At 37.8% G+C, this 12890-nt stretch overlaps 2 protein-coding genes and 1 long non-coding RNA gene across 3 annotated transcripts; 1 reads left to right on the top strand and 2 right to left on the bottom strand.

The window, feature by feature from the left end:
• Positions 1-7850: 7850 nt before the first annotated feature.
• Positions 7851-8570, bottom strand: LOC131438378 (uncharacterized). The gene is made up of 3 exons (XR_009230932.1): positions 8424-8570; positions 8098-8216; positions 7851-8036 (listed from the first exon to the last, which is right to left on the bottom strand). It is a non-coding gene; the product is annotated as an uncharacterized LOC131438378 (long non-coding RNA).
• Positions 8571-8839: 269 nt separating this feature from the next.
• Positions 8840-10446, top strand: LOC131440476 (ATP synthase subunit C lysine N-methyltransferase). Its single transcript, XM_058611779.1, has 4 exons — positions 8840-8910; positions 8970-9225; positions 9281-9651; positions 9707-10446. The coding sequence occupies exons 2-4, from the start codon at positions 9120-9122 to the stop codon at positions 9851-9853; spliced, it is 624 nt and encodes a 207-aa protein (XP_058467762.1). The 5' UTR covers positions 8840-8910; positions 8970-9119; the 3' UTR covers positions 9854-10446.
• On the bottom strand, positions 10101-11319 carry LOC131440475 (uncharacterized). Its single transcript, XM_058611778.1, has 3 exons — positions 11058-11319; positions 10456-10970; positions 10101-10395 (listed from the first exon to the last, which is right to left on the bottom strand). The coding sequence occupies exons 1-3, from the start codon at positions 11178-11180 to the stop codon at positions 10269-10271; spliced, it is 765 nt and encodes a 254-aa protein (XP_058467761.1). The 5' UTR covers positions 11181-11319; the 3' UTR covers positions 10101-10268.
• Positions 11320-12890: the final 1571 nt, after the last annotated feature.

Here is a 12890-nt window from a genome sequence, read left to right as displayed (position 1 = left end):
CAGCCTTATTCTTAATAAATAGCCATGCTATAATTGTGTACGCTAAGAATCGGCTGCGAAGACGTTTGAAACAGAAAGGCCAAATTCCACTAAAGGAATGTGATGCCAAGACTGCTTCCTTTTAAATCAAATTATGTGATTGATTGATTGATTGATTGTGATTGATTCTGTGCAACTCATATATAGAACTCATATATAGAACACTTTTTGTTTTGCAACGGAGTGCAATGTCTTTTCTGATGATGAGTCAAAAACGAAACGTAAAAATAATAAAAACGGTCATGTGCCCTAAAACAAAATTTGATTAACTCATAGCTTTAACCATTTTATTCTGAATCTTTTGATTCGTTTTATTGGAATGTGACGTCCAATATTTTCAATGAGTGCATTTTTTAAATACCTAATTATATTACTGCTTTGCCCTATTTCCTGAAAAAATCTATACAATAAACGTTTACATTCTATAGGAAAACGTGTATTTGTTGATGGTAAAGCTTCTTCTTGTAAATTCGGAAATGAACGATGCAGGAAATCATTTCTGTTGTGATCAGCAAAAGTGCACGGAGGGGTGAGTAAATTAGCGAAATTGATAAATTTTGCTTAATATGAGTAAAAAAAAAGATGCCTTCTAACGGTTTAACTTAAGTTATGCACTGACAATTTTAGTCAATGTATATGAGTTTGGGTGCACCAATCGCTTGGAATTATGGATTTTTAAACTGTCGGAAATCTTATGATAGGTAGTAAGCAGATGTGGAATATAAACCACACAAAGAATGAAATAAGTTTGCTTGGTCGGTCGCAATATCAATAAAATCAGCAAATAACATTAACATATATGGTACAATTATAAAAATAAATAAAATAAATTATGAAAAGAAAAACATGTTCAATCATTTAGCATGTCATGCAGCTGATTAAGTTACCCTGTTCAGCTTAGATATCATACACATAAGTAACAGCCCGGGTAGAAGTGATTTGCAAACCAATTATTAAAACCAAACATCTCAATGGTAGAAAACAACATTATTTAGTTTGAAATAAGAGTTAAAATATCAAAAATCATGCATGAGAAAATAGCAACAAAATATAAAATTCTACCATTGTAACTTCAAAGCAAGAGCAAAATCCGAATTTTTCAGTAATTTGATTTTCTAACTTTGAGAATAGTTTATCATAAGAATTTCTCTTATCTTATTCTGATGCAGTGATGCAGTCTGTGAGTCAAAAATTGCCAAAAAAGCGTAACTTTTTGGAAACTCGGCATATGGAACTGCAAATATCTAGGTTTTCCAGGGTGTGAACGAATACTACACACGGACTCGCCAATTCGAAGTTGTTGCACTGGCCAACGATGCGTAAACTTTGTTTCCTTCCGAGGAATGGTAGTCCAAAGTACCTTTTTCCACCGCGAAGATAAAAACAAAGCAACTTGGAGATTGCCTGATCAGCGTACGGAAAACCAAATCGACGACCGATTTTTCCTCGACGACATCAATGTCCACACCTACCGCAGTTTAAACATTGATTCGGAGCACTTTTTTGTCATGGTATGTATGCGCTCAAAACTATCGACGGTGCACAACACTCGTCGCACAGAAACTCCGAGACTCAACCTCGCGCAGCTACGTAGCGATCGTACTGCCGAGGAATACGCGCATCAGGTGCTACCAACAGAAGAGCAACTTGGCGTGGCAACTCTTGAAGATGGCTGGAGAAATACAGGGTCCGCCATAAGTAGCACTGCTGCAACTGTACTAGGTACGTTATTGAATCGAAGAAATGACTGGTTTGACGGTGATTGCCAGCAGTTGGACGAAAAGAAGAATGCAGCAAGGGTGAGGATGCTACAATACCGTACAACAGCGAACGAGGAACGATACAGAGAGGTGCGGATGAGACAGAATTTGTTTTTCCGGAGAAAAAAGCGCCACCAAGAAGATTATGATCGCGAAGCGATGGAACAGCTCTTCCGTGTGAATGATACACGGAGGATCTATGAGAAGATGAACCGCTTACGTAGAGGCCACACGCCACAGGCCGAAATGTGCAAAGATACCAGTGGTAACCTTATCACGAACGAATGTGAGGTGATCGACTGGTGGAAGCAGTACTTTGACGAGCATCTGAATGGCAAAACACAAGATGCAGAGAACGACACAGGAATCAATCTGGGTGCACGCTCAGCCGACGATTGATTTCCAGCACCTGGTCTGTAGAAGATAAGTGAGAAGATTGCTTTGCTGAGGAACAACAAAGCCGCGGGCAATGATCAATTGCCAGGCGAGTAGCTCAAAGAGGAGAGGCACTGGCTAGAGCGCTGCACTGGATCATTTCTAAGATTTGGGAAGAAAAGATTCTACCGCAGGAAAGGATGGGAGGAATGGTTTGTTCTAGTTACAAAACACTGTTACTAGGTACACTCCCAAATTCTTTGCCGTCGTCTATCACCAATAGCTAAGAAACTCGTTGGGACGTACCAAGCGGGATTTACGGGGGGCCGCGCCACTACAAATCACATATTCGCGATGAAACCAGTACTCCAGAAGTGTCGTGAATATAACGTACACACGCATCACCTATTCATTGACTTTAAAGCGGCATACTATACAGTCGATCAAAAACAGCTATGGCTCATTATGCACGTATACGGTTTTCCGGTTGAACTGACGAATTTGGTCAAAGCAACGATGGATAGAGTGATGTGCTACGTCCGAGTAACTGGGACGCTCTCGAGTCCCTTAGAATCTCGGGGAAGGCTACGTTAAGGTGATGGCCTCTCTTGTCTCTTGTTCAATATTGCTTTGGAAGATGTGATACAAAGAACAAGGATCAACACGATCTTCAGAAAGTCCGTACAGCTTTTTGGCTTCGTTGACGATGTTGATATTGTCACACGTAACCCTAAGAAGATGATGGAAATATACATCGGACTTTAAGCTGAAGCTAGAAGTATCGGACTGGCAATAAATGTGTCGAAAACAAAATGCATGAGAGGAAGAGGCTCTAGGGAAGAAAAACTACGCCTCCCACCACGAATATTGATAGACGGTGACGATATCGATTTGGTTGACGAGCTCGTGTATTTGGGCTAGTTGGTGACCGTCGATGATGATACCAGCAGAAAAATTCAGAGGAATATTTTGGCTGGAAATCATGCGATCTTTGGACTCAGAGAAACCCTTCGATCGAGCAAAGTACGCCACCGCACGAAATTGACCATTTATAAAACGCTCAGTAAAGGTCCAAGTCTTGTGGCCATAGAGAACAACCGGTCTTGTTCTCTATGGTCACAAGACCTGGACTATGTTGGCAGATGATCAACGCGTTCTTAGTGTTTTCGAAAGGTAGGTGCTGCGGATGGCTAATCGAGTTGAATGTGGCAAATCCATCAACAAATCACAAACGATTCAAAATAGGTCCGAAAAATTTATTGCTGATAGATCTAAATTGGCCTGGTAGTTACCGGGGAATCCAAATAAACATCTAATTGGTATTCAATTTACTCAAGTGAACACGGTGTGCAGCAGACAGAGTGCAAAAGCGACTATCCAGCGAGCGAATGAATGTAACTCCGTTCTGTCATCTACTCACTAGTCAAGCTACCTGTTTCGTTCGCAGGCAGGCACCGGGCAACGACTAAAGTGGAAATTGGGATAGCATGTATTTATAGATTCCGTTTTGTGTGAAGGCTCAGAATGGAGAGATACTTTTTCATGCATGACGTTAACCCTTCCTACACCGGTCGAAGCAAAACTATTATTGAATGAAAAGCGAGGTGTGAGGCAACTATTGGAACCGTTGGCCGTGCGGGAGATATCAAAAGGATTATGATATGCTGTGATTGGTTCGTGAAAGCGACTCAGACAATTTTTTCAATGGTATGCTATTGAAATATTGAAATGACGTTGTCATACATGTTTAAGTAAAATGTTTTCAAAGCGATTGACTGTTAAACTATATCAAACCATCAACAAATATCGCTCAAATTTATCGTTAGAAATTACGACAGAAAATGGTTTCGCGTTTACTTTTGTATTTTTAATTGTCACTCGGCCCCGTCTAGTGAAGAGTAAAACTTTTTTAAATTGAAAAGCAAAGGGTCCACTTTGAACAATTTTGGCAGCACTCCCTGCACTCTCAAGCCTTGATAGAGTTGATTGACATAGTGTACTCGAATATATTGCACCGGTATTACGGTCGGAGAATCAGAAAAAGAGCATGTCAAATTGATGCACAGGTATATATGTTATATTGAATCAATTATGTATCGAATGAAAAAACAGGAACTTAACAGGCTGTTATACACTCGGAGTGCACCAACCTCTAATCGAATGTCTCAAAATGGATGGACTGAAAATGAATAGTCACATTTTGAAGAAAAAACCATCAGACACGACTAAATGCTGTGTGTAAATAATTTTTTTTTTGTTTCAATTATAGAGGTTTTAACATCATTCGCCTCGAATCGAACCCAGGTGGCCTGACCCATCTCTGCGTCGCCAAGCTCTTCTTCATAGTTCGCTTAGTCTAGCAAGTTCAATTCCACCAAGGTATCCTAAGAGGACAAGCCTCTTCATATGCTGCAACTATGAGTGAGTTTGTCTCGTCGGCAACATTTTCCTAATCAATTGGGGTTTCAATTGTTGGTTGGTACCTGTAAAATCTAGTCGGCAATTCCTCTTCATAGAGGTCCTAGTGTTTAGATTTGAGATTATATGTGACAATCCTTCTCAATCCTAAAACCCCTCTCATCCAGAATTCGCAAAAGTTCCTGTATTGACTATATGCAGGTTTGTTCTGCTCCTAAACTCCATCAGATCAGAGCCTCTCGAATTATTATCTGTATTGCCCTAAATGATATAGTGAGCATTTACGTCACTGTCGATCATAAACGGTAAATCACTTTTACAGCGGTATGATAAAAGCTTTTTGAAGTCATCGCTTGATGATGGTTGGTTATGCGGCAAATATGTCAAATAATGGCCATATTTTCTATCTATGCCATCAATAGTCATACCAACTGTGGCAGCATAAGTATCCCGAGTTAGCTTGGATATGAGAGATACATTGAGAGCACTATTTGCAAGTATGCATGCTCGATGCATTTCACGTGGATTAGTCATACCGTTCTTGTTGAAGGTAACAAAGACTGGGTTTAATTATAGAAGCTTGCAGATATCTGGATAAATTCCTAGTTGCTGTACGTTTATGCTGGAGATTGATTTGTGCTACTCTATCTATTATCAATTAACTTATCGTACAACAACTAGAAGAAACCAAATATGTTGGATTATATTCGCCTATAGCGAACCATAGAATTTTTTTAAATGCTTTGATCATTTGAAACCCATCTTTATTCTAAGCCACTTGGTAACCGCTACCGACACTACACGGCTATCTAGACTGCTCAGAAAGGGAAACAACTACGGTGAGAAACCTGGGGCCCGGTCCGACACGTAAGGACTATTCACACATATCCAGTCCAGTTCAGTGCCGGCACGACACCGTGCGCGGATAATGATATTATTTCATTCGTTTTCTATGCGCGCATTCACACCTATCCGGCACAGTGCCGTTTCAGTGCAACTCGCCGTCAGTGTCGCGTCCGTCCGGCAAACTCAAATTCGTCGTCACCGATATTTTTCATTTTCACTGAAGTCGGTATGTCATTGCATTGGCTGTGCCGGAACGAAAACAGCACGGAAACGGAACGGAAGGGTACCGATAAAAAAGAACACTGACGGAGCACTGAAGGCACTTTCACTGAACCGTCACGAAACTGAAATGTGTGAATAGTCCTTTACAAAAAGTTCTTTAAATATTCGCATACAACCTTTAATTGCTTATACGATCAAGTTTTCCACAATTTTGTTCCACAACGTTGCGACACATATTCGACTACATTTCTCAAACCAAAAGTCACTATCTGAAATAATTATACAGATAAAAATAAAATATTTTGTATATAATTATTGATATCGGTGAATTCACGTACAAAAAATTAAGCGGTAATGAGTTTTGACATGTACGAAATTTATGCCATCCGGAACCGTGACAGCCATTTGAACTTCCAACCTGTTTAATGAACCAAGAGTAGTTTCCGAACGAGCCTAACTTTGTTAAAATCAGTTCAACCATCACGAGAACTTGATCAATGACTTAATAATAGTTTTCAAACGTTTGTTGAAATCGATTCAGCTATCCTTGAGAAAATTTAGCGGTAAAATCAACGCGTTTTGTCGGTTACGTCACTTATACTATTATACCTTTGGAACCAGAAGTCACAGCCATTTGAACTTCGAACTTGATTAATGCCCAACAGTAGCTTTCAAACGAGCCTAAGTTTGTTGAAATCGGTTCAGCCATTTTCGAGAGATTAAGCGCGTAAAAAAAATCGTTGAAAAGTGCACATGCATACACACAGAGAGAGAAACATTCAACATTTGTTATACATCTTCCCGAAGTTAACTCACGATGAATATTGAGTGAGGCTAGACCATTTAGCCAGTCTTCAGACATCGTCAATCTGAGGTACGATGGGAACAACCTGCAATTTTTGCTGTCGACGGCACATCAACACTTACGTACGCCGAAGCCAAAGAGGAAAAAATCGTCCTGTCCATGTGAGGATTGGGCTTTACTCTAGTGAAAAGATGCGCGGTATTGAGAGCGGCGGTAGTCGGTACTTCTGGCGCGCCCTGTACGAATGCGTATCCCGTAAACCCCCCTCCCTTTGCGAACTGGCCTGATATTGCACAAATAAAAATAATTACGGGTAGTTCTGTCTATGGTCTATCTATGGTCTATGGTCAAAATAAAAATCGGTAGTTTCAAACGTTACCGGGTCTACTGATTTATCGGCATTTATACAGATATTTGACCTCTACCGCAATACAGATATGCACTCCCAAAATATCGATAATTCACGGATCGTACAGATAAATACCGATTTTCGTTGATAACATAGAACTTTGGTGACATTCGTGTGAACTTTTGTTGACGAGATTCTGATACCGATAATATTATGGTACACTCAAAAAAATGTTATGGTACCAGTTACTATATCAGGGATAATTTTGACCATGCGAGTATAGTGGTTTTCAACCGACAATTCAATAAGGTGATTTCAACAATGGTCAAGGTCATTTTTACTATATAAGGCTTTGCCTCTTGAGCAGTAATATTGAACAGTATATTGTCTGAATAACTATTACGAATATGATGGTTAGCGTAACCACGATTGCATTTTTTTTACATTATTCTTTTTGTTATAACCAGCGACATGGTATTTTTGACTTTTCACTTCTAGTTATTTCGAAACTCAAAACAATGGTTGATTCGACAATATTGAATGCCAAAAAAATATGCGCAAATGTTTAAAAGTTGAATGAATTTCAAATCCGACTAAGTACTAGAAAAATTAGAAAAAAATCGTTAATGATCTGTTTTATTTTCGAATCAAATTTTATAATATTGCCTATGTTGAAGTAACGTGTTACTGCTTACGTGGACGCATCGGAGTGACATCGAGCATCGTAGTAGTCATGTTGAGGTGTGGATCGGAACGGACCGTCGTACCGCCACCGCACCGCTACTGATTCCACTGATAATGTTTTCCCAGTTCAGATAGCAAGCTTCCAACGGGAATGGCGATATTTGACTCAGGGTTCTCATCAGGAAGAAATCCTCATGCTGCGATGGCAGGTACATCGAGTCGTAGTCGGAAACGGTGCGTTTTCACGTCCGCTGATCGACATAAACCGTCTGGAACTGGGATCTGTCACTTCAGCTCATGTGGTGACATCAGTTTAATGCTGCATCACTCATTACGCCGTTGTCCGTTGAAAGGTTGATGATTGACGTAGGCGAATTACTGGTTGCAGTTGCTGATCCAGGAATCTGGATCACTATCCGGTGAAGTATTACCGCAGCGAGATATCTTGCTACTTCTTCCGTCATAAAGAGCTTATGTTGTTCCCCCGCGACTAATTTTTCGTATACAAGGCGTCTATTTACATAACGATTCGACTGGACTGAAAACAAGTTGAAAAGTTCAATTTCAACGACGGAAACGAGTATGACTATAAAACTTACATTAATTACCTTCAAGACCAATGTAAATGAAAAATTATGCACCACCACAAAATACAAAAACCTTGCATCCATCACCCCAGTTATGTTACACACGTACGAAATGTTCAGCCATACTAAAACTTTTTTATGCCAATAAAAAAATAGATGCGTTTATTGACAATTTGTATAGCCAGCCTCAATAAAATACATAAAAACACTATAAGATTATGTAGTTATCACATGGATTATGTTCATGTGTTTATGTGTTTTTAAACTTCACAATCTTTTAGCCAACTATATATGTACTCATGGTAATATTTGTACATTGTAAAGAAGAACATACTGACATGGTAGCAATAACTATTTCGTTTCTCAATTTTCATGAGCGATGTCACTTTACTAGCAATAACTACTTCGTTTCTCAATTTTCATGAGCGATTTCACTTTACTTGTGATGGTTATTTTATCTATTTGTTCTTAGTTTCGAGATGGCAACCATTGTTAGAATGACCATACCAGAAAAGTCATAAGTACAAATAGTCTTCTCAAGTTATAGTCTTTGTTATCTAGTACTTTATACAATACAAATAGTGAATAATCTCAGCACATAGTTGAAAAGACCATGACAAACAGGTTACGGCTACTATAGTATTTTTCTCAGTGTACTGATAGATTTTTGCACCGAATACAGATTTTTGGAAAAATGACCTGGCAACGCTGAGTTTCACACTGATAAAATTTTGTACGATCGATTCATATGTAAACACCACTTCAATTTAATATGCTTTTTCAAATCAATACATAATCAAAGCGATTTGTTTCAAGAAAATTTTGGTAATGGATCGGTAATAATCAAAAGAGAAAGTAAACAAAGAGAGACTCTCATTTTGCAGTTAGGCCCCTATGTCGTGGGACTATCGAAATATTAGCTGATTTTGATTAGGTGTCATAAAATATGAGAAAAGTAAATAATGTCATTATGTCAACCAAAACCAGATGGAACGTTAGCAGTCTCACATGTCGAAAAGACAGCAAATTAAAAAATGTCAACAAATGAGTTTAATTCAGGAACTTTCGAATCAACATTTAGTGAGTCGAAGCAATCTAAAATTTTAACGAATTCTGGAAAAATACTAATTGCGCTTACAGGTAATCTCATATGGAGTGTACAGTTCATGTGTAACCTGAGAACTTTAAACTTTAGGAGGTGCTGCTCTTGGATTATCCATTATCTGTTATCCGTTTGTGGCACCAGCTTTGCGTAAACACTGCTTGCCATATGTACCAGCAACAACTAAACAGATACAAAATGCGTTGTCATCGGTTCGAGTTGTTGGTGCTCAAAGTAAGCTTCTTGATATAGGCTCAGGCGATGGGCGAATTGTAATAGCTGCTGCTAAAGCACTCAATATAGAAAGCCATGGTGTAGAGTTGAACTACTGGCTCATATTATATTCTAGACTAGCAGCATTCAGAGAAGGCGTATTTCGAAGAACAAAGTTCTTCAGGAATGATCTCTGGAAATTCAATATATCGCGTTATGATAATATTGTTGTTTTTGGTGTCGAGCAGATGGTAATATTAGACTTTTGTTATTCTTGATTGTTCATTAAATTTATATGCATTATAGATGAGTGATCTCGAGCTTAAAATACAAACTGAGGCACAACCAGATTCAACTATTATCGCTTGTCGGTTCCCGTTCCCAACATTAAAGCCAGTGAATATAATTAACGATGGAATTGATACCGTTTGGGTTTATAAGGGATTGAAGTAACACTTTATTTGTTTCTAGTAGTAATTAAATAAAATAATAGCATCGTAAAATGATTCTTTGTATCAATATCAACCACAATCACTTTTTGGAAATGTTATTTTTTTTTATTGAAATTGGAATTCTGAAAATGATGAAAGTTTATAGATCGTACGCTATGATTAGTATCAAATTTTCAGTGTCGGAGTGAGACAGCAATAATATCAAGGCTTAGGAAAAATTTCGTAATCAATTTAAGCATGAGACAGAATTAGTGGTCATATATTGTATTCTTAAAAATGTTCAACAAAAAAATCTAGTACTAGTAAGAGTATCACGGCAGAATCAACTGAGATTTGGTATACTAGTATAAATAGAAAAAGTCCTTACTGTTTCGGAAAAATGTTCAAAGACGATGTTCGATATGATACCAATATTATTACAATTCGACATTGATTTGCTCTCGACTTTGATTCCATTCGAAAGGATCGATTCCTAACTGAGATTTCATTATTTTTAATGTATTACCGATGATCTGCTTGTGGTAAGCTAAACGTAGTGTAAAGCTAAAAATATATATATATTAAATTCAGATACCACGTATCTACATATTTCAATCAACTTACCCTATTTTGAGATAAACTTCTCGAATGCTTTCATCACATTCCGAAGTTGATGTTTCAACCGTAAGCAGCTGGTTATCAACAGCATTTACTAGAACTCGATTGATTAAATGCTCTGCAATATCTCTGAATGGATACTTAGGGCAAACAGCCAATCTGTATATCCAGCCGGAATTCTCTAATAACAAATGACTCTTGCAACTAATAGTACCAATTATTTTTCGCCTCATTTTGTTTGCTTCGTTTTTGTCTATTTCTGGAACATCGTCATAAAATTGATCCACTTCTAAACTTTTTACCAGCCCATTGACAACGCGTGGCTCGTAGATTTCCGCTACCCAGCAAAGCTTATTGCCTCCTCTGATAGCTAATTCATTAGCTTTGTTGAAGTAACTTCCATAAGTAGTAAATAAAATAAGACCCACTACAACAGGTATTGCAATACAGCACATCAAAAGCGGTATTCCAAAAAATATAAACATTATGGCCCAGACAATGACGATTAGCTGGAGGGTAATCTGAGAAAAGAAAGTTTGAAATAGTTGGATATTGTGTACAATACACAACCTGACATAATTAATATTCGTGAAAAGGAAAACACATACCTCTCGGAACAAACAAGATACAAATGCATCCCAAGCTCCGGCCATAATAAAATCTTTAACCACATTCTGACACTGGATGTTGTCTTGAGTTTCTAGCTTCCGTATAACCACAAATGGTTTCATTCCAATTTGTTCTCGATTCAACGTGGACCAATCGTCAAAATTACTGTCCAATTAACAGAACAATATGACTAGATAAGATGGACTAATGCAGGGAGTCCTGTCACAGGACCTGACAATTCGACAGTTCCACGACAAAAGGGCCAAACTGCAAATGATTGTTAATTTACTTTTCGACCAGCTCACGAATCACCAGAGATGCCAGGAAAAAATGTCAAATATCTTTAGACAGGGTTGCAAAAGTCTGTATATTCGAAAAACAATATGCAGTCAGCAAGTATGTCTTCTGACTGACTTGGCGAGCAAAACGGTCGTCGACAATTTTCAAAGTCTGTAAATTTTTTAGAAAAACTGCGGAAAACACGATTTTCTATTTACGAAATCTGCAGATTTACAGACAAATCTGCAGATCTGGCATCTCTGCGATTCACGATGGACCAGAGATGCCAGGTAAAAATTTCAAATAAGTTGATATTAATATTTGGTTTTGCACGAACATGACATAACTTCACAAAAATAAACAGAATGAACTTTTTTTGACAGTCGACGTGTACTTGTTTACAGTTTAAAAGTTCATCAGAAGTTCATCGTCCGAATGTAAAAATTGCAACTCGCCTCACACTTAACAGATTCATACATATATCGCTCCTTGATGCTGGAAACACATACAGTGCAATCTTTTTAGTTATTTTCACTGTGGAATACGTTTTTTAAAAGACACTTTTTCGTCATTTTTTCAATTTTTAACTTGCAGTCGCAAAACAAAACAAGTACACGGCAACTGTCAAAGATGAACTTGATTCATCGGCAGTTCATTTGTGTCGTCATCGTGCAAAACCTAATTAGGTTTTTTATCGTGACGACACAAATGAACAAGTATTCATCCTTGACAGTTCAGCGGTACTGTTTACAAACAAGCTTAAACAAAAATCGAAGAGCACATCTAAAACAATCGTCTTTACACTTTGCAACTAGTCACTTTTATTTAATAAATATCAAAAAACGAACCGTATTCAATCGTGAACAAATGTTTTAAAACTTTATTTAGGCGATACGGACCGTAAATGGTCTGATCCAATTTGTCAATAAACAAACAAAAGAAATTTCTGTTTACAAACAGTACTGCTGAACTGTCAAAATGTGTTCATCCGATTGAGGTTAGCAGTGACAGTAAAAAACCTAATTAGGTTTTTTACCGTCACTGCTAACCTCAATCGGATGAACACATTTTGACAGTTCAGCAGTACTGTTTGTAAATAGAAATTTTTTTTTTGTTTATTGACAAATTGGATCAGACCATTTACGATCCGTATCGCCTAAATAAAGTTTTAAAACATTTGTTCACGATTGAATACGGTTCGTTTTTTATATTTATTAATTAAAAGTGACTAGTTGCAAAGTGTAAAGATGATTGTTTTAGATGTGCTCTTCGATTTTTGTTTAAGCTTGTTTGTAAACAGTACCGCTGAACTGTCAAGGATGAATACTTGTTCATTTGTGTCGTCACGATAAAAACCCAAGTCCCTACTAGGCCGCCATGTTTTCGTAACCATCATCTTTTTCGCAAAGACGAAAACAGCGAAGAAGTATATAAGTTCGTTGTTGCTAAATATCTGTGATATTTAGCTGTGAAAGTTGATTTTTTATGTTTGATTATAAATGTGATATCGTTATGAAACGTGCGCTGCCAAATTGTAATACTGACTTTCACAA

This window comes from Malaya genurostris, chromosome 1 (assembly GCF_030247185.1).
Source record: "Malaya genurostris strain Urasoe2022 chromosome 1, Malgen_1.1, whole genome shotgun sequence".
NCBI lineage: Eukaryota > Metazoa > Arthropoda > Insecta > Diptera > Culicidae > Malaya > Malaya genurostris.
Note: the sequence above shows the minus strand (reverse complement) of the source record. Positions and strands in the feature narration are given on the sequence as shown.